Raw genomic sequence first — 18913 nt, forward strand, 5'->3', positions numbered from 1 at the left:
CAGGATTCTCACTGCAGTGGCTTCTCTTGTTGCGGAGCTCGGGCTCTAGGTGCGCAGGCTTCAGTAGTTGTGACACACAGGCTCAGTAGTTGTGGCTCTTGGGCTCTAGACCGCAGGCTCAGTAGTTGTGGCGCACAGGCTCAATAGTTGTGGCTCACGGGCTCTAGAGTGCAGGCTCAGTAGTTGTGGCACATGGGCTTAGTTGCTCCACGGCATGTGGGATCTTCCCGGACCAGGGCTCAAACCCGTGTCCTCTGCATTGGCAAGTGGATTCTTAACCACTGTGCTACCAGGGAAGCCCATGACTCTTAGCCTTTAATTTCTTCTCCTCTTTACTCCATCTAACGAAAGCTCTATCAAGTGCTGTATCATTTTAAAAAGCAGGTTAAATGCCCTTGATGGTACCTTTCTGCCCCAATGGCACTCCACAATCTAGAACCAACCTTGTCTTCCATTACTCCCCAAAGCAATACTTTTATCTAGTCAGACTACACTCACAACAATCCCTAAAACATGCCAAGAATTATTCTCTTTGATGATGCTGTGTTCCCCCTAGATTAAATCATGTCTCTTACTAATTGTTCAATTCTCTTAATTCTTTGGCATCTATTATGTTTACCAATTGTTTAAAAAAATCCCGATCAGATAGATGATGTCTTATAGTAATTTCCTGTGAACAGTCCTACTACCCCAGATGCAGGTTATTTGAAAGATAAGACTAGATCATTTAGCACATACTGTTACAAGCATAGCAGGCACGCAAATGATGTACGAAACAGCAAAACCCATAAAATTATTATTTTATAATGTAAAATAATTACATTATTATAATGTAGAAAACATGTTATTTTTATAAAATATGATTTCTATTACAAATTTTAATCTTTTGAATAGTTTCCAATGAAATAAAGCCTGACTCTTGCATATCCTTAAGGGGATTCAAATTATGACTGCAGAAAAGACAAACTGTTTCAAAAATACCTTAAGAAGTTCAAGTCCTGAACGAATAGCTGTATCTGGACTTACACCCTCCTCTTCATCATCTGCTGTCCCCTCTATTGATTTATTCATTAGTTTTACCAGTGCACTATTAAAGTAAGAAAATCTAAATTAGTAACACTACTATATTAGTAATTGTATCCTAATTACATTGTAGTAGACATACACAGAATCTAAACAACAAATTCAAATATCTTCTGGAAGAAAAAGTTATTTTGTGACTTTTTAAACTTCGCTCTCTACATAACAACAGAGCTTATTTTTAGTTTATCTGCCCCACCCATGTATAATAAGAGTAATTCTACTGAAAAACAACAAAACTAAAATTAAACGACACATGTACTGGAAATATATTTTTATAAGTATAAGCAATGTAATATTCATACCCATATATAGAGATCATTTGCAATTTTAAGAAAAACAGTAAAGATGGCAGTTGCTGAATGGACAAATGACAATGCACTCAAAGCAAAAAAACATAGCAAACACTCACATGGACAAAGGCATTAATCACTTATAATTAACACTGAATCGGTAATTGCATTCCTAGAGATTTATAACAAAGAAATTTATAACAATTCATGAGAAGAATCATGCTAAATATATCCATAAACATTCATCAATTAAAAACTATTTAATTGTCCAACATTATTGAATTAGTTTTTCAAATATACCTAACCACCACAAAATGGAATATTACCTGGTCAACATGATACTATTTTAAGTAAAAACAAACATGACCTTTGTTTTTGAAACTTATTCTTCATCAGTAAACTGAAGAAGGATATTAAACTTTGAGGATATTAAACTATTACAGCAAATGGCCTAGTACAGGCAAATATTCAACAAATTTAGCTTTCACCCTACCCCAACACAAACCTCTTCCCCATTAGGAGTCATTCCTTATTCACCTCCACCTCCTTCAGCCCTAGGCATCCACTAATCTACTTTCTGTTGCTATATACATTTGCCTATTCTAAATATTTCATATAAATGGAACCATGTAATATGTGGTCTCTGTGAGTGACTCCTTTCACTTAGCATACTGTTCTTCAGGTTCACCCTTGTTGTAGTATGTATCAGTACTTCATTCTTTTTAATTCTGAATAATGTTCCAATGTCTGCACATAAGATATTTTATTTATCCATTCATCAGTTGATGGTCCATTTGGGACACTCTATTTTTTGGCTATTATGAATAATATTGCTATAAACATTTATATACAGATTTTGTATGGGCATATATTTAGGAGTGGAATTGCAAGGTCATATGGTAACTCTATGCTTAAGTATTGGAGGAACTGTCAAACTGTTTTCACAAGCAGCTCCACCACTTTACATTCCCACTAGCAATACATGAGGGTTCCAATTTTTCTACATCCTCACCAACTCATCTTTTTGATCACAGCCATCTAGTGGGTGTAAGTGGTGAATCATTGTGGAGATACATACATAAAACATTGCCGTCTCCACAAAAACCTGCCTTATGCCTCTTCTGTGGTCAATTCCCTTTTCCTACCCTGGCAATAATAACTGATCTGCTTTCTGTCACTATAATTTTACCTTTTCTAAAGTTTTATATATTTTACATATTTTGTGTCTGAAAACTTTTATGTGACATAATGCTTTTGAGACTCCTCCATGTTGTTGCATAGAAATCAGTGGTTCGTTCCTCTCTGTTGCTGAGAAGTATTTCGTTGTATGGATATTCCACAGTTATGTTTATCCAATTACCAACTGATGGACTTCTGGGTATTTCTATTAAAGACACAAGTAAAGCTGCTAAAAGCAGTTAAGTATAGGTCTTTATGGGAAGTATGTTTTCTTTTTTTTTTTTTTAATGATGTTTTCTTTTCTTATAGTTAAATGTCTAGTATTGGGATTCCTGAGTCGTAAGGTAATGTATGTACATTTAATGTACAACAAACTGTTTTCAATATCACCAACACATGGTTAGGTAAGTCTACATACTCACCAATACTTTGTATAGTCAGTATCTTTAATTTTAGCCATTCTAGTGGGTGTGTAGTGTACTTCTCACTCTAATTTGAATTTGCATTTCCCCAATGAGTAATAATGTTGATTGTCTTTTCTTGTGCTTATTTACTATTTGTATGTTTTATTTGATAAAGTATCTGTTCAAATTTTTGGGCCATTTTAAAATTGGTTCGTTTGTCTTATCTCCCCATCTGTGGCTTGACTTTTCTTTTTCTTAATGATGCCTTGCAGAGAGGAAAAAAAATAATTAACATTTCTCTCATTGTTTGTACTCTTTATGTCCCATCTAAAATCTTGCTCACCCTATATTTTGTTCTAGAATTGTTACCTCTGACATTATACGTTTTTAAAAAAATTATTTCCAATTTGAGAAAAATATTCTGAATTAAGCTTTCTATTAGAAGGAAATCCCATAAAACGCATGAATTTATTAACACGATTACAAACGTGTTTGATAAAATTTATAAATGTATCTGACTACTCATAATAGAGTCCGTGCATGCATTTATTTAATAAGTATTTATTGACTACCTATTGTGTGTGAAGTCTTAGGGTCTATCCTGGAAATACAGTGCAAAACAAGACAGGCATAATCTCTGCTTTCATTACAATGTGGGTGGGATCACCCTTATGAGTCAAAAAGCTATTTGGGTAAGACAGACCCAAATCTTGAAGCCAGAACTATAGTCCTTCCTCTTGTGAAAGTATTCTTCCTCATTTCTAAATTAGATAAATAATATACACTCCATATACTTCACAGGGTATGATGAAGCAAAAGATCATCACCAATCCAAATGCATGTTCAAAACTGCTTGGGAAATTATCCATGTGCCCGTTTCTCTCCTATCCTGTATAATAACTGTTAAAAATCTTTACCATTCTAACTCAGGTCTATTTTCTAAATCCTTCCACTGAGCAGACTACCTCACTGTTAACATAAAGGAGAACAATGAAGGCTTTGAGTGAAAACTATAGTTTTCCATATCCTATTTTCTAACCTCCTTTAATGCCATAGGGGAAGATTTTCTTCTTCCTGTTCCATTTCTTTAGGGATGGTGCTCTATCTTAGTTCTATTCCCCTTACCCCATCTTCAACCTCTCTTCTTTCCTTTTAGTACTTTTTACAGGTATTTAAATATTCAAAATCCCTTCATTAAGAACAAGAAAAGACCCTTCTTCAACCTTACTCTCTTTCCATCAGCTCATTTTTCTCCTTTACTTTTTATAGCTAAACTGTCTATACTAGCTGTCCCCAAATCCCAATTTATCTCCTATAGCAGTTTAGAAGGGTGATAAGGTATATATCCCTTTGATTTTCTCAGATCTCAAGATGGCCAAGTGGGATCTAGTGGGCTCCTACTCAGCTAGGCCAGTCACCTCTAGACTTGAGCAGTTTTCTCTGCTCAAATACTGTAATTTTCTTTGTGTACCATGATGTGGTGTGGAAGGACTATCCTATGCCCTTCTCAATCCATGGTAATCTGGATTTGTCCTTGCTAACCCAAAGAAACTATTCCGAGCATTGTAGTGTTTTTCTATTTTCTAAATTCAGTGGATATTTGAATTTACTATTTTACTCTGGGCAGTGTCTGACACCTGATCTCTTCTGACCATGCCTTCTTAAAAAACATCTTTTAATTTAATAAATTCCTTTTCTTCTGCCAGACTTTTAATTGTTAATTTTCCTCAGGATTCAGTCCTCAACCTTTCTCTTTCTAAATTTTACCCTCTCCCCAGGTTTCAATCATTATTACAATCACTACTTCATTTTCAACCACTATCTACAGACCAATAACTAACTGTAGCATGCATATGTGTATTTGTATGTACATAAGTCTGGGGGAAATATACTAAAATAAATAAATATATTTTTAAAAGTTATATTTAGGATGATTTTCTACTATTCTCAATGCTTCCTTCCCAAATCCTTCATTATGGCTGAAGTATATGCAATTTTCTAAATAATTCTTGATTCCTTTTGCCTTTGTTCTTTTGTGTCTGCTATTTTTCTTCCTAGAATAGTTATTAACATTCATTTAGCACTTAACTACGTGTGAGGCATTATGCTAAGTGTTCTACACACATATATGTTATTTAAGCCTCTCAACAACTTCACTGAGTAGTAATTATTATTGTTCTTATCTTAAAGATGAGTAATTTAAATAACCTGCTCAATGACACAGGGCTAGTGGCCTGGTCTGCTCTTCTCCTGCAATCTTCACCTGGCTGATCTCTATAATTCCTACTGATCATTCACTACCCATATTATGTGCCATCTATTTCAGGAGCCTTTTCTAATAACAAATCCATTTCACACAATTCAGGTTAGGTAACTCTCCTTCCCCAATTGCCCAATGTACTTTACAAATCACTCCTCTAAAGGTATGTTCAATGAATAAATAAACCCTCTGTTTGCAATTTATATTCCATGAAAATTTGGTTACATGGAAGGAATCTTATATGACATATACTTCTCAGTAAAATTAATAAATTGGAATGTTGCATAAAATTAGTCTCTTAGACATCCTAACCATAAGTTAGTTGGTTTTTCTGAGCCCAAACAATCACGACACTACGGAAAAAACTGAGTTTTTGGTCTTTTAAGACTGGAGATCAAACACTAGCTTATTATAATTTACTGAAGTAATGAAACTCTGTGAGGCCTCATGGAGACAAATACCAAAGGCTTCCTGATGCCAATTATATGTCTCTTTCAAAATCAATATGCAAAGGAAAGAGTGCCTACCATTTCCTTGATTTACCCCATTAAAACCAAACGGTATAGAGCAAAGGACACTGACATTGAAAATAATAAATCTCAGTTTAAGTTATGGTTTTTGCTATTACCCAGCTGTAAAAAACCACCTGGTCTCTCTCAGAACCTTAGCTTTCTTATTTGCAAATAAGGAAATTAAAACATAAGGAGATCTTAGTTAAAAAAAACAAGAAAACTCCACAAAAAACCCCCTACAAACATCACCATTACGAGCTTAATTGTGTACCCCCAAATTCGTTATGTTGAAGTCCTAACCTCCAGTACACCTCAGGATGTGACTGTACTTGGAAAGAGAGCCTTTAAAGAGATAATTAAGGTAAACTGAGGTCAAATGGGTGGGGCATAATCCCAAATGATTGGTGTCCTTATGTGAAGAGGAGGTTAGGACACAGACATGTGAGGAAAGCAAAGAGTTATCTCTGCATCCCATGGAGAGAGGCTTCAGAAGAAATCAAACTTGCTGATATCTTGAATCTTGGACTGCTAGCCTCCAGAATGTGAGAAAATAAATTTCTGTTGTTGAAGTCACACAGTCTGTGGTATTTTGTTATGGCAGCCCTAGCAAACTAATATAATTGGAATTTCAATACAACCAAAGCAGTGATTCACATAAGATAAAATAACTAACAGCTAGAACCAGGTCTCCTAATCCAAAGAAAAGAGAATCAATAAATGCTATTTAGTTACCCAACATGAAAAGATATGTAGATAATCTACTGGAAAAATGGTTAGTGCAAGGGAAAAGTATTCTCAAAAGTTTACAACAGAAAATCATTAGAAACAAGTGAAATGCATGAAATTATGGGAACAGTTAATTAAAAACAATAGCTGTCAATGTCTATTATGCTAGTCTGCTTACTTTTTGCATATTATCACTAATTTTCACATTCATCTAACAAGATGTTATACCCATATTAAAGTTAAAAATAAATTAAAAACTCAGATAAAGTAGAGCCAAAAAACTGGTAAGTAATACACATGTGTTTTGAAAGCAGATTAGTCTAATGGTAATCTTGTGCTACCTTCAAAATATTATTCTGTTTTTCACATATCTCAAGTGAACAGTAATATAATACATACTAAAGAACACTATGTGGCCATGAAAATTGTTAAGAAAACTCAAAGGCTGATGATAGCCTATAGATTTAAAATTTTCTTCCTTCTCATGTTCTAGGTTTTCTTTAATGAGCACATACAAGCTAAAAATAAACACAAGAACTCTTAAAAAAATCAAAAGTAGTGAAGCAAACCAAAGATTAAAAAATGAACTTTGGTCGTTATTTCAACTTCAATGATATATGCTTCTGCCTTTAAAATGGTGTACAGGAAACCTTTTTAGGTCTCTTAGGGACCCAGAATTTAAACTTACAACACTGTAGTTTCAGATTATATTCTATTTATGAGTGAATATATTTCCTAGCTTACCTGATGGCTTCTGAATCAATGTGCACAGGTGCAATTCTTTCCAACAGAAATTTGACCATTTCTAGAAAAGGATTGGTTGGCTGCTTAGGATTTGCAAGTTTCCGGGCTATTTCTCTCTATAGAAAGGAAAAGAGTTTTTACGGTAAGTACCATCCTCTTTCATGTTTTTCAAAATAAAAATGATCACAGGCAACAAAAGCATTTAAAGATTAAAAACCATCAGACGTAAAAAAGCCCTTTTCCTGCTTTACAGCCTGACTAAAATGATATACTCATTAGGCAATCACTAGAAAACCTGGACTGTAGAGAAAAGAAAGGGGGTGACATGGTATGATTTATGCCTTTTGTCTCATATTTCTCCCATAAAATTAATACCCTGTAAACAATCTTTTTAATGCTCTACTTTTGAAAAAATTAAAACAATTTATACTTCCATGGGTTCCATTGGTTTATTTCATAGTTTGAAAAAATACTTTTATTTCAGTCAACAATTTGGTTTTTTTTTTAAAGAGGGGAAGACTTGTAAGTGTATAAAGTTTCTCAGCTCTGGAAGAACATAGTTGAGTTCAAAGATGGTGGCATTACATCAAAGAGCTCCTACAAAGAAAAGATATTACTGCTGGAAGTTTCTAAAGAATATAAGGACTTAATGTTTGTAGAGACTGAGTCCTCCAAAGACAAGGTTAAATTTACAATGTGCTGGGCACTGGGGTAAGAAATTTACTTTAATAACAAGGCTTTTAATTGACTATCTCTGATGAATAGGTGTAAAATGTTAGCTGACAAGATAAAGCACGTTAAAAGTGCTTTCTGAACTATAAAGCAATAACAAATGATAGTCACTCTATTAATTTTTCATAAAAAAAATTTTTAAGGATATTTGTCCAAGGGGATAAAGGAGAAAGGAAAAAAATTTCTATTGTAGTTTCAGTAACATCTTGACACAAATTAACTATAAAGGTCACATTAAATTAGATACCACCCATATTTGTTATTAGAGTGTAAATCCAAAGGACTGAGATTCTGAAGAAAACTTATTAGTCACTAGGAGATGCTTGATTTATTTTGCAAGCTGTAATTAATCAAGCAAAATTTCAGCATTTGAGAAAATAAAAATATTTTAGGCAGTGCTTAGGCCTTATATACTTTGCTCTAAACCACAGATACACATTTAAAATCAACTTAAATACTCTACTATCTTTTGAAATCAGACTTATTTTGTGCAGGTCTCCCAAAGAGGCGATTTCCCCCCACTTTGTATAAAATTTAGTTGCTTTAACATAAGATAAAGTCAAGTGATTGTCTAACAACAAATATGCCACTGGAAAATTGCTAGGCAAACTATACAGTCAGTACTAAAAAATGGAAAAACTAGGCATTAGGAAAGAGTTACAGTAATACATATATAAGCATAAGAAAAATAAAGGAAATGCTAACAGGAAAAAGAATAAATCACATTTAAGCACAGTAATGGCACTATATAAAATACACCAATGCATGTAAATAATAATATTAAGGCACAGTTTTAAAAACCTAACATTTTTGTATTCCCATATAACAATCTTACATTTAAGTAATCCTTCAAACCATATTTTATGTATGTAATATTTAGGTAATCTCTTATAACAATTATTTTAAAATAATATATGTCATAATCATAAGTGATACTGGGGATAAGCAACAAGCCAAATTAGTATGTGGCAAGTAAGCAGCAACAAATAAACAGTTTCCTTGTTTTCTTTACACACTCTAGAAAAAAAAAGGGGTACTCACACATACTTCCAATACACAAACAGAAACATCAGATAAAGATGTTTTACAACTGAAAAGTAGTTGAGAACTACTTCTGAGAAGTAACCATATGTAATCCTTTTAGGAAATGACAACAGAAAGAGTAAAGAAAATTAATTCTTTCTATATTCCTGACAATGCTTCAGAAATTTCTGATCAAATCTATGCTATCACTGCAGATTGATATTTACTAGTTACATAGTTACTAGTTACATAGTTACATAAGTTGTTTAGAATACTTAAGCACTCTTAAGGTATATCAAAGAAATAAGGAAATAGCCCCTATTCTCAAGCAGTTTATAATTTACTAATTTGTTATTACAAAAAAATTTTTAAAGCTTTAAAAAATGCTGCATCTGTGTATCTCCTTTCTTTTTCATACATACCTGCTTTCTCATTTTGACAATAAAAAATACCTATTTGTTTAAAAAAAAAAAAAAAGTGGACTTTCCTGGTGGTGCAGTGGTTAAGAATCCACCTGTCAATGCTGGGGACACTGGTTCGATCCCTCGTCCGGGAAGATCCCACATGCCGCAGAGCAGCTAAGCCTGTGTGCCACAACTACTGAGCCCACGTGCCACAACTACTGAAGCCCACGTGCCTAGAGCCCATGCTCCGCAACAAAGAGAAGCCACCGCAATGAGAAGCCCGCACACCGCAACAAAGAGTAGCCCCCGTGTGCCACAACTAGAGAAAGCCTGCATGCAGCAATGAACACCGAACACAGCCAAAAATAAATAAATTTAAAAATTTTTTTAATTTAAAAAAATAAAAAAAGTTAAAAAAGAAAGTATTCTTTCACATACATGGTATTTCCTCTTGTATAATTTACTGCTTTCCTAGCTAATAAAAATGATTCCTGAGGGACTTCGCTTGTGGTCCAGTGGTTAAGACTCCGTGCTCCCAATGCAGGGAGCCCGGGTTCGATCCCTGGCCAGATCCCACATGCCACAACTAAGAGATCCCACATGTCACAACTAAAAAAAAAAAGATCCCACATGCTGCAATGAAGATACCACATGCAGCAACAGAGATCCCATGTGCCAGCAGTGCAGCCAAATAAATTAAAAAATATATATTAAAAAACAAAGCCTTCTGCATTAAAAAAAAAAAAAGATTCCTGAAAGGATTTATATTATCAATATTTTTCTGCAGCTGGAATCAGTAAACTAGATAAAATACATCTCTCACAAGAAATAATTTCCAAAGGTTTAACTTTCATGTTAGTGACCTATTCTTTTGGATTCCTGGGCCCAATTCCAACATGGTGAACAGGGGCGGGGAGGGTGGGTGTCCCCTCACCACCAACAAGCAATTCTCTGCACACAAGCAGAGCATACTAAAATTCAATCTCTACCCCCCACCCGCCCAACTCTCCCACTTCAGATGCCAGTAGCAAGCCCAGGTTTACCTGTACCTCTAACCAAATGACTATAAATCAGAGGTTCCCACAACCCCCATCCTTTCCTTGGGCTCAATTAATTTGCTAGACTGGCTCACAGAACTCAGAGAAACATTTTCTTACTACTACTAGATCACTGGTTTATTATAAAAGTATATAACTCAGGAACAGCCAGATGGAAGAAATGCATAGGACAAGGAAAGGACTCAGAGCTTCTATGCCCTCTATGAGCTTGCTACTCTCTGCAAATCTCTACATGTTCACTAAACCAGAAGCTCTCTGAACTGTGTCCTTTTGGGGTTTTATGGAGGCTTCATTACATAGACATGATTGATTAAATAAATCATAGGCCATTGGTGATTGAAGTCAATCTCCAGCCCCTCTCCCCTCCGAAAAGTTCCAACTCTCTAATCACATGGTTGGCTCTGATGGCAACCAGCTCCCATTCTTAGGTGAGTTCCAAAAGTTACCTCATTAACATAACAAAAGACACCTTTGTTACTTTCATCACTTAGGAAATTTCAAGGGTTTTAGGAGCTCTGTGCCAGAAATATGGACAAACACCAAATACATATTTCTCATTAGAAATCACAATATCACACCTGTGTATCGCTCTCTTTAAACTATAGAAAAGGTTATACTGGGACTTCCCTGGTGGCAAAGCGGTTAAGAATCCACCTGCCAATACAGGGGACACTGGTTCGATCCCTGGTCCAGGAAGATGCCACATGCACCGAAGCAACTAAGCCCGTGAGTCACAATTACTGAGCCTGCACTACAGAGCCTGTGAGCCACAATTACCGAGCCCGCGTGCCACAACTACTGAAGCCCGCATGCCCTAGGGCCCGTGTGCCACGACTACTGAGCCCGCGTGCTGCAACTACTGAAGCCTGCGCACCTAGAGCCCGTGCTCCACAACAAGAGAAGCCACTGCAATGAGAAGCCCGCGCACTGCAACGAAGAGTAGCCCCTGCTCGCCCCAACTAGAGAAAACCCGTGTGCAGCAACGAAGACCCAACGCAGCCAAAAAAACAAAAATTATATTAAAAGAAAACAGGAAGCACTCTATGACTGTTACTAAATAGCGTTAAGTTAGCATCTCTCTCTCCTTTTGTTTTTTTCTTCTCGACCTCCTCCAGGAGATATAACTATGCTAATACATACCAACAAGGCCTGAATCTCAGATTCTAAATATAACTGCTGGAGGCTACATATACATCATTATCTTCTCCTATCCCTAAAGTATCTCCTCTGATGTCCAGTCACCCAAACTAGAAATAAAGCAGTCATTCTTCACATACTGGTCTAATTCCTACTCATCCTTTAAGATTCAACTCAGGAATGACTTATTCTAGAACAAGCTATTCCCATTTCCACCCCTGCCTGGGATGGCTGCTGTTCCTTTGTGTTATCAAAGCGCATGATTCTATCAGAATATCTAACACACTGTATTCTCTATTGAAATATTTGCCTGCCTCTGTCACCTAAACAAAACTCACCGAAGGGTGAGAGAGCATGTATAATACAATTTACTAAATTATGTAATGAATTATAATGGTGTAGGCTTGACCAAAGGACAAAATATAATTTGGACTTCTGAAGACACAATGCATATCCAAATAATCCCGTAAGGAAGGTTTTCTTTAAAGTATACTCCGTGAACTACTCATCAGAATCACTTTGAGACTTTGCTAAAAGATGGAGATTCAGGACCCCACTCTAAACCTATTTTAATAATTCTTAGTGTTTATCATGTATATGTAACATTATAAGAATTACTATTTATTTACATCTTATAGGGCAGTGCAGGGGGCCCTCTAGTAGGCCGTACATAAATTTTAATTTTATCTTATTCGTTTAACAATCCAATGAGGTTGATAATATTTATAGGTGAAGAATATGAGGCTCAGAAATGCTGAGTAACTTATTAAAGGTCAAATTGGTAGTAAATGCTGAAATTCAAACCTAGGACTGTCTCAAATGCTGAATTAACAATATTCCTGGAAAATCTTAAAATTTGGGAACCATGGGCATAGGAAGATGCTAGAGGATAAAATAGCAAGCAGAGCTGAAGCTATGGCAAATAAGTGGTCCTCCACTAGAACCAAGGTGTGGAAACTCAAAACGTGAAGTCCAAAGAGAAAGCAAATCTATACAGCACATATTTCAATACCATTGCTCACCCTCTCACTATACCATCATGTATACTCGCATTAATCTACAGTATGTGTCTATTCATATTCCTTGCTCAAAGTACTTTTGCTAAAATTTTTTAGGAATGGAATTGAAACAAAAGGGGAAAAAAATATCAGCTCTCCACTCCTACTAACTCTGTTACTGAGGAAAAAAGGAATGTGGATATTAAAGGATATGTATAACTAATAACAATAGCCTTTGGGGAGAAGGACAAAATGATACAGATGTTCTGGGAAACAGCAAAACTATTCTAACGGTTGTTTTCCTGAGCATTTAAAGGGTATTACAAATCCTACTTTACATATAAGAACATAGAGATAAAGTTAAATAATGTGCTCAGAATACACAATGCTAATGTAAGCTAAGAGAGAAATTACTGTGAAACCATTTACCAAAGAAAATGAACTAAAAAAATACGAAGAGTAGAAATTTTCCCCTCTGGAATAGAGTTCTGTTAGCCATTTGGTGGCCCATTTCTTAAATATCCTCAGAATAACCTCCCCTCCAAAAAGGTGTCATTACCATGCTCTTTCCAGTGCAAGTCCAGTCCTCATCTCCACTTTCCTGCTTCCTACAATCAATTCATCCTGAGATGTTTTCCTTACAACATCTGTTTTACATATACATTTTGGATTTGGAAACTCTTAGATATTTCTGTTCTGACAAATAGTAGGAATTCATGTTAGTACCGTTTCTCAAACTCAAGCTCAAGTCTTATTTTTCTCAGACCAAAAAATACCACTTGATTGTTCATTCTTAAGGTCCACATTTCTTGAGCAGTACTCAGTTTGTACTTGTTCTTGCAAACAATGATGAAATGTATAGAAAGAGCACTATCGAGGGTCTGTGAGATCTGGACTCTACTTGCAGCACAGCCACTATAACCAGCTGTGAAACACTGGATGAGAAACTTCATCTCTTTAAAATTCAATCCTTACCTGTAAAATGAAGTGGTTAAACCAATTCTCTTTGCATTGTTTTCAAGCTATTTCATTCTATGATCAATTATATTAGTAGATGCCCGGCAGGATACACTATTCTGGAACTAGAATTCTAAATGCCGAAGAAGTAAATGAAACCTTTAAATGTTCTCAGCAAACCATCCTGTTCAGAAGTGCAAAGACCGAAGTATTCTGGGCACCTGGCACAAGCACATCCCTAGGCCCAGTGGAAGAGTCCACTGCTTCCTTCCCTAAACTGGCTTCCTCCCACCTGTTCCTGATTACTCCTCTTTTAAGATCCACTTAGAGACCCTATATCCCTACTAGACTGAAAAAAATACCTACTCCATGTTCCCAGATGACTTTGTATATACATCTATTATAGTCCTTATCCCTTATCACATATTTAAATAATTATCTTTCTAGAACAAAGTTAGACATAAATAACTGAAATGATTTTCTTTCTCTTATTCATCTCTGTAAGCCTGGTCGCAAGCATAGTGTTTGTTATATATGTGTAATACTATAGAAGTACAATTTATTTAAATCCTAAAGGGCAGTCTAGGGCCATGTATCTATATCTATATAGGATATCCGTATCTATCTCCTCTTAATAATCCTGTGAGGTTATTAACATGTAGAGATGAGAAAAATGAGTCTCAAAAATACTGAACAACTTACTAAAGGTCTCACTGGTAGTAAATGGTAAAGATGAAATTAAACAGAAACTGTCTCATAAAATGCTAAATAAATGAATGGATGAATTTTTCCTTCCTGATATTGTCAACAATTGGTTTTCTATAAAACAAAGAGTCTAAGAATAGAATGAAGACAAAAGCCTAAATAGGAATTACCTTATCTATAAATGCGTATATGCCAATGTAACTATTGCTGATTTACCTAATACATGGGAGAAGAAAATACACACACACACACACACACCACACAAAAGCATTTAGAAAATTCTTATTTACCTAATGAATGTCTGCTAAATACAAAGCATTTTATCTTGCTCAATTCCTAGGCTCAATCTCCCTGGCTTAGTTCTCTAGTGTTTTTCCTGGAATTTGGCTGACGAGTGGTAAGTAAAGAGAACTAAATTGACCACAGATATACTCCTAGGAAATTCAGAGCTCACAATATTGTTAAACTCACACAAATAAAATAATCTATGTAAAGAAGGCTTTAATGAAATGTAAGTTTCTATAAGCAAAGCTAGGAGAACAAATATAAAAGTATAATTTACTAACCACACAAACATCTGCCTGTTTGCACGAACAGGTTGGACTGATTAACAACTCCAACTGAGACCGCAGTTTTTCATCATCACCGAGGACTTGGTTAAATTTCTTCACAAAATCTTGTGCTTTCCCAGGGTCAGGCAAATTCTCTATAAAATTAAAAGAGAATCAATACTACAAAAGAAAAACCACTAAACTAAAAGCAAGCTGTCTTAAAAAATAATCCTGAGGCACCAAAAGATAATCAGTCAATCTGGCTCTTAGAAATAAAATTATTAAGAAAAGGATTATTTTTTCTTACTTAGTATTAAATTGATAGTCCCCCTGGGTAAATTATTTGATGTCTACTATATATCTACGGAGTGAATAAACATACTCACTTGCTATGGTCATCAGTTTTCCAAACATGGCAGAACAGTTAGCCTCAGACTGAAATTTAAAACAAAAACAAAAGCTGTCACATGTGCTACCAAATTTCGGTAAGAAAACTATACTCAGTATTGTATATTTTTTTAAGTTAAAAAAAAATCCATCACAATATACCCACTAGAAAATGGCTTACCATATCTACACCCTATGTTGATAACAAAGAACTATGGAGTAGCAACAACTATTAAGTTAGCACAAATAGAAGGAAAGGAGATGCCAGCAGGAAGTTATTTAAAAATTTTTAAAAGCATATATAACTTTCATAGGAAAATTATCTTGCCAGGAGAGTGAACAGAAGATAATGAAAACAAGTATCATATCAAAATTACTGTGAAACCATACACCAAAGAAAATTAACTAAAAATGTGGAGAGCAGAAAAATTTTCTTTCTGAATAGAGTTCTATTAGCTATTTTGTGGCCCATTACTTAATATATCACCTCCCCTCCTACTGCCCTTTCCTCCATTACAACAAGAGTATTATTTTATTATTGAATCTGCATGGTCCCATGAACCACCTGCTTTTGTTAAAGTTTTGTTGGATCACGGTCATACCCATTCATTTATATACTATCTCTGTTTCTGCACCACAAAGGCAGAGTTAAGCAGTCATGGAGACTGTATGGCTGGCAAAGCCTAAATTTTTACTATCTGGTCATATACAAAAAAAATTTTGACAACCCTTGCTTGGGCCACTGAGGGGTCTCTGTGTATGGTTCCCTGGCTAAGAACACCTATTCTAGCAAATATGTTTAGAAGTATATTAAGAGATTATTCAAATTTTTCTCCACCTTCCAGAAAATGTTGGGCAGAATTTCTTTGTTAATTTGACTTTGGCATATTCAAAGGATTGATACCTGACTTGATACTAACTCTACAATAAAGGACCAAATCACAGAGCAAAAAACATTTATGACTTCTAATATAATTTTATATTAAGGTTTAATTCTAATGATTTGATAACTGATAAACTATAACTTCTTAGTGTCTAAATACTTGATAAGCTGGAAAACACCATTTCTTTGCTCATGCTGGAAAATAAAATTTTGTTATATTCATGTGAAATGCAAATTAGCTTGGATAACCACAGAAATTGTTTAACTGACATGTGGAAAATAAAACACATGAAATACTTATTGCTTGCTTCATTATATATGACTACAGAAAAATTAACAATGACTAAAACTATGAATTTAAGTAAAACATCATGAACCTACCGTAGGCTGCTTGTGCAAATCCAATAGTTCTCGTACATGACTTCTAAGCATGTTCTGACACTTCCACATTTCATTGAGAGCTCTGTAAATAAAGTTATAAATATGAAAAAAATACATAATATAACAATACTGGTAACTACTCAACCTTACTACTTTTCTTACACCATTCTTCTACATCTACCTAAAATTTTAAGCACCAGAAAATTTACTTATTAGGATTAACAGAGTTTAGTTTAAATTACTTAACATAAGGCTTCTTATGAGAGAAAATATTTGAGAAGTTTCTAAGGATGAACAGGATCTTGCCAGGTAAACTGAAGGAATTGAGACATTCTAAGCAGAGGTAGCCAGAATGTTCTACTACAAAGAGAGATAAAATGTCATCAAAGCCCATGGCACATACAGGAAAGTGAAAAAAAATTTATAGGCTTGGAGCACAGAATGTGAGTGGGGGAGCATAAGGAAGCTGGAACATACAATAGAAAAGGATCAGATCATGAAGGCCTTTTTATGCTAGGCTAAGGGGGTATGCATGAAGTGGTGTAGACTATTTCAAAAAATGTATTTCTTAGAAATGATGTGGATTCAAAATGCTAAATTTAAATTGAGTTTCTTTATTCTAGACTCTTCTCTCCACGAAAGCAGATTTTCTTCTCTCACAAACCCACTCTGTAATTTCAGGTGCCCAAAAGACCTCTGGGAAATTAGTCTGTCTCTACTCTTTGCCAAATATTTTGAAATATAAACAGAGATCAAGACCTTAGGCCAGGGGTTTACTACCTACAGTGAACATTATGAACCACTTTCAAATCCTTTTTTAAAATGATGGCTAATGTCTCCTAATAGGATGCACCAAGGATACATTACTCTGTGGACTTTCTGCTGAAAACGCATAATCTTGATCCAATGATGAGGAAACACTGGATGAATCCAAACGGAGAGAACATTCTACAAAATAACTGGCCTAGGCAATACTCTTCTGGAAAATGTCAAAGTCATAAAAGACAAAGACAGACTGAGGAATGGTTCCAAATTAAAAAAGACTAGAGACATGATAATTAAACATGCAATGTGTTATCCTAGAAAGGGAAAAAAACATCCATAAAGGACACTATGTGACGATTGAAGAAATCTGAATACACACTGGATTAGACAATATTTTATCAATGTTAAATCTCCTGATTTTCATAAAGGCACTCTCGTTACATAAAAGAGTATCCTTGTTCTTAGGAAATACACACTGAAGTATTAGAGGTAAAGGGATCCAATGTCTGCAAATTACTATCAATGGATCAGAAGAAAATACATATATAAAGTATGTGCAAATGGCAAATGATAAAGCAAATGGTCAAAAACTATGAATCTGGCTAAAGGGGATATCACAAAGCTTTGTTTTATTCTCACAACTTTTCTGTAAATTTGAAATTATATGAAATTAAAGGCAATATATATATATGTAAATGTAATAGCTGAGGTTCTTATTCAGAAAAATCAGAATTCTCAATGACAGGAGTTATTTAGTTTTTTAAAAGCTTTATTAAAGTGGAACGTCCACACATCCTAGGTGGCCTGGGATAGTTAAAGTTTATGCCAGTTGTCTGAACAAAATTATTACTAGTGCCTCCTTTCAATCTCAAAAATATCTCAGTTTGGACAATCAATCATATGGTTATTCTACATAGAAGTGATCTGGACATGCTCTCCTGACAAAGAACCAGTTCTTAGCTCTTAGGCTTAGTATGGTAAAGCTCCAATAGTATGATTCAGATCCCAGTCAACAGGTGAACAAAAGGTAATTTTTACATGGGGACTTCTTTGAATCCCTGAAACCATATTACTGGCTCAGTTGCCAAATATGCCTATGCATATAGGAATATTTTTGCTTTTAACTTAACCAAACTTATATCATAAAAATTTTCTCTGTAAATATTTATCTGAGGTTCTTGATTCAACCAGAAGAAGCAACAACCCTATCAAAAACAATTAATTAAATACGATGAAGTAATTTTATAAAATCTTCAAGAAATACTCCAATCATTTAAAAAGTAACTTACTTGACAGCATTTGGATCCAAACTAGCATATAAATAATACAAGCATTTCATTCTCTCTTCTGTTTCCAGGTTGTGGGGGACAAGATACTGAGCAAAGATTTTCTCTACCAACAGTCTACGAGGCAAACAAACAAAAAACCCAAGTAACAAAATTATTCTATTTGTTAGAAGCCACAGCCATTTCATATTTTATCCACCTCATGCAAAGATACCATACCAATGATGATACCTATGTGTGAAAATACAATGGAAAAGATCAGTATGTGATCAATGCTTTTCCTTGCAAATATGGCTATTTTAAAATTTAGAGCTACGGTTGCTATTTGTGGCTTTACGTTTTATCAGTATGAAACATTTGGTCTAAAAGGGTTATATATTATTCCTAAGCACAGGGTGCTAGGCTGTTCTACCTGTACGTCTTCATCAGTCTGGCGCTATAGCAAATT

General features: G+C 34.9%; 1 protein-coding gene across 6 annotated transcripts in view; it reads right to left on the reverse strand.

The window, feature by feature from the left end:
* PDS5A (PDS5 cohesin associated factor A) overlaps positions 1-18913 on the reverse strand; it is a 124500-nt gene that overhangs the window by 37003 nt on the left and 68584 nt on the right. For all 6 annotated transcript variants that reach the window (XM_061192183.1, XM_061192185.1, XM_061192182.1 and 3 more), the window contains exons 13-18: positions 18469-18582; positions 16415-16496; positions 15150-15198; positions 14779-14918; positions 7199-7314; positions 982-1087 (exon numbers count right to left, since the gene is read on the reverse strand). In XM_061192183.1, coding sequence (XP_061048166.1) covers positions 982-1087; positions 7199-7314; positions 14779-14918; positions 15150-15198; positions 16415-16496; positions 18469-18582 — 607 coding nt within the window. The remainder of the gene's footprint in view (positions 1-981; positions 1088-7198; positions 7315-14778; positions 14919-15149; positions 15199-16414; positions 16497-18468; positions 18583-18913) is intronic.

The sequence above is a fragment of the Eubalaena glacialis genome, chromosome 5, assembly GCF_028564815.1.
Source record: "Eubalaena glacialis isolate mEubGla1 chromosome 5, mEubGla1.1.hap2.+ XY, whole genome shotgun sequence".
Taxonomy (NCBI): Eukaryota; Metazoa; Chordata; class Mammalia; order Artiodactyla; family Balaenidae; genus Eubalaena; species Eubalaena glacialis.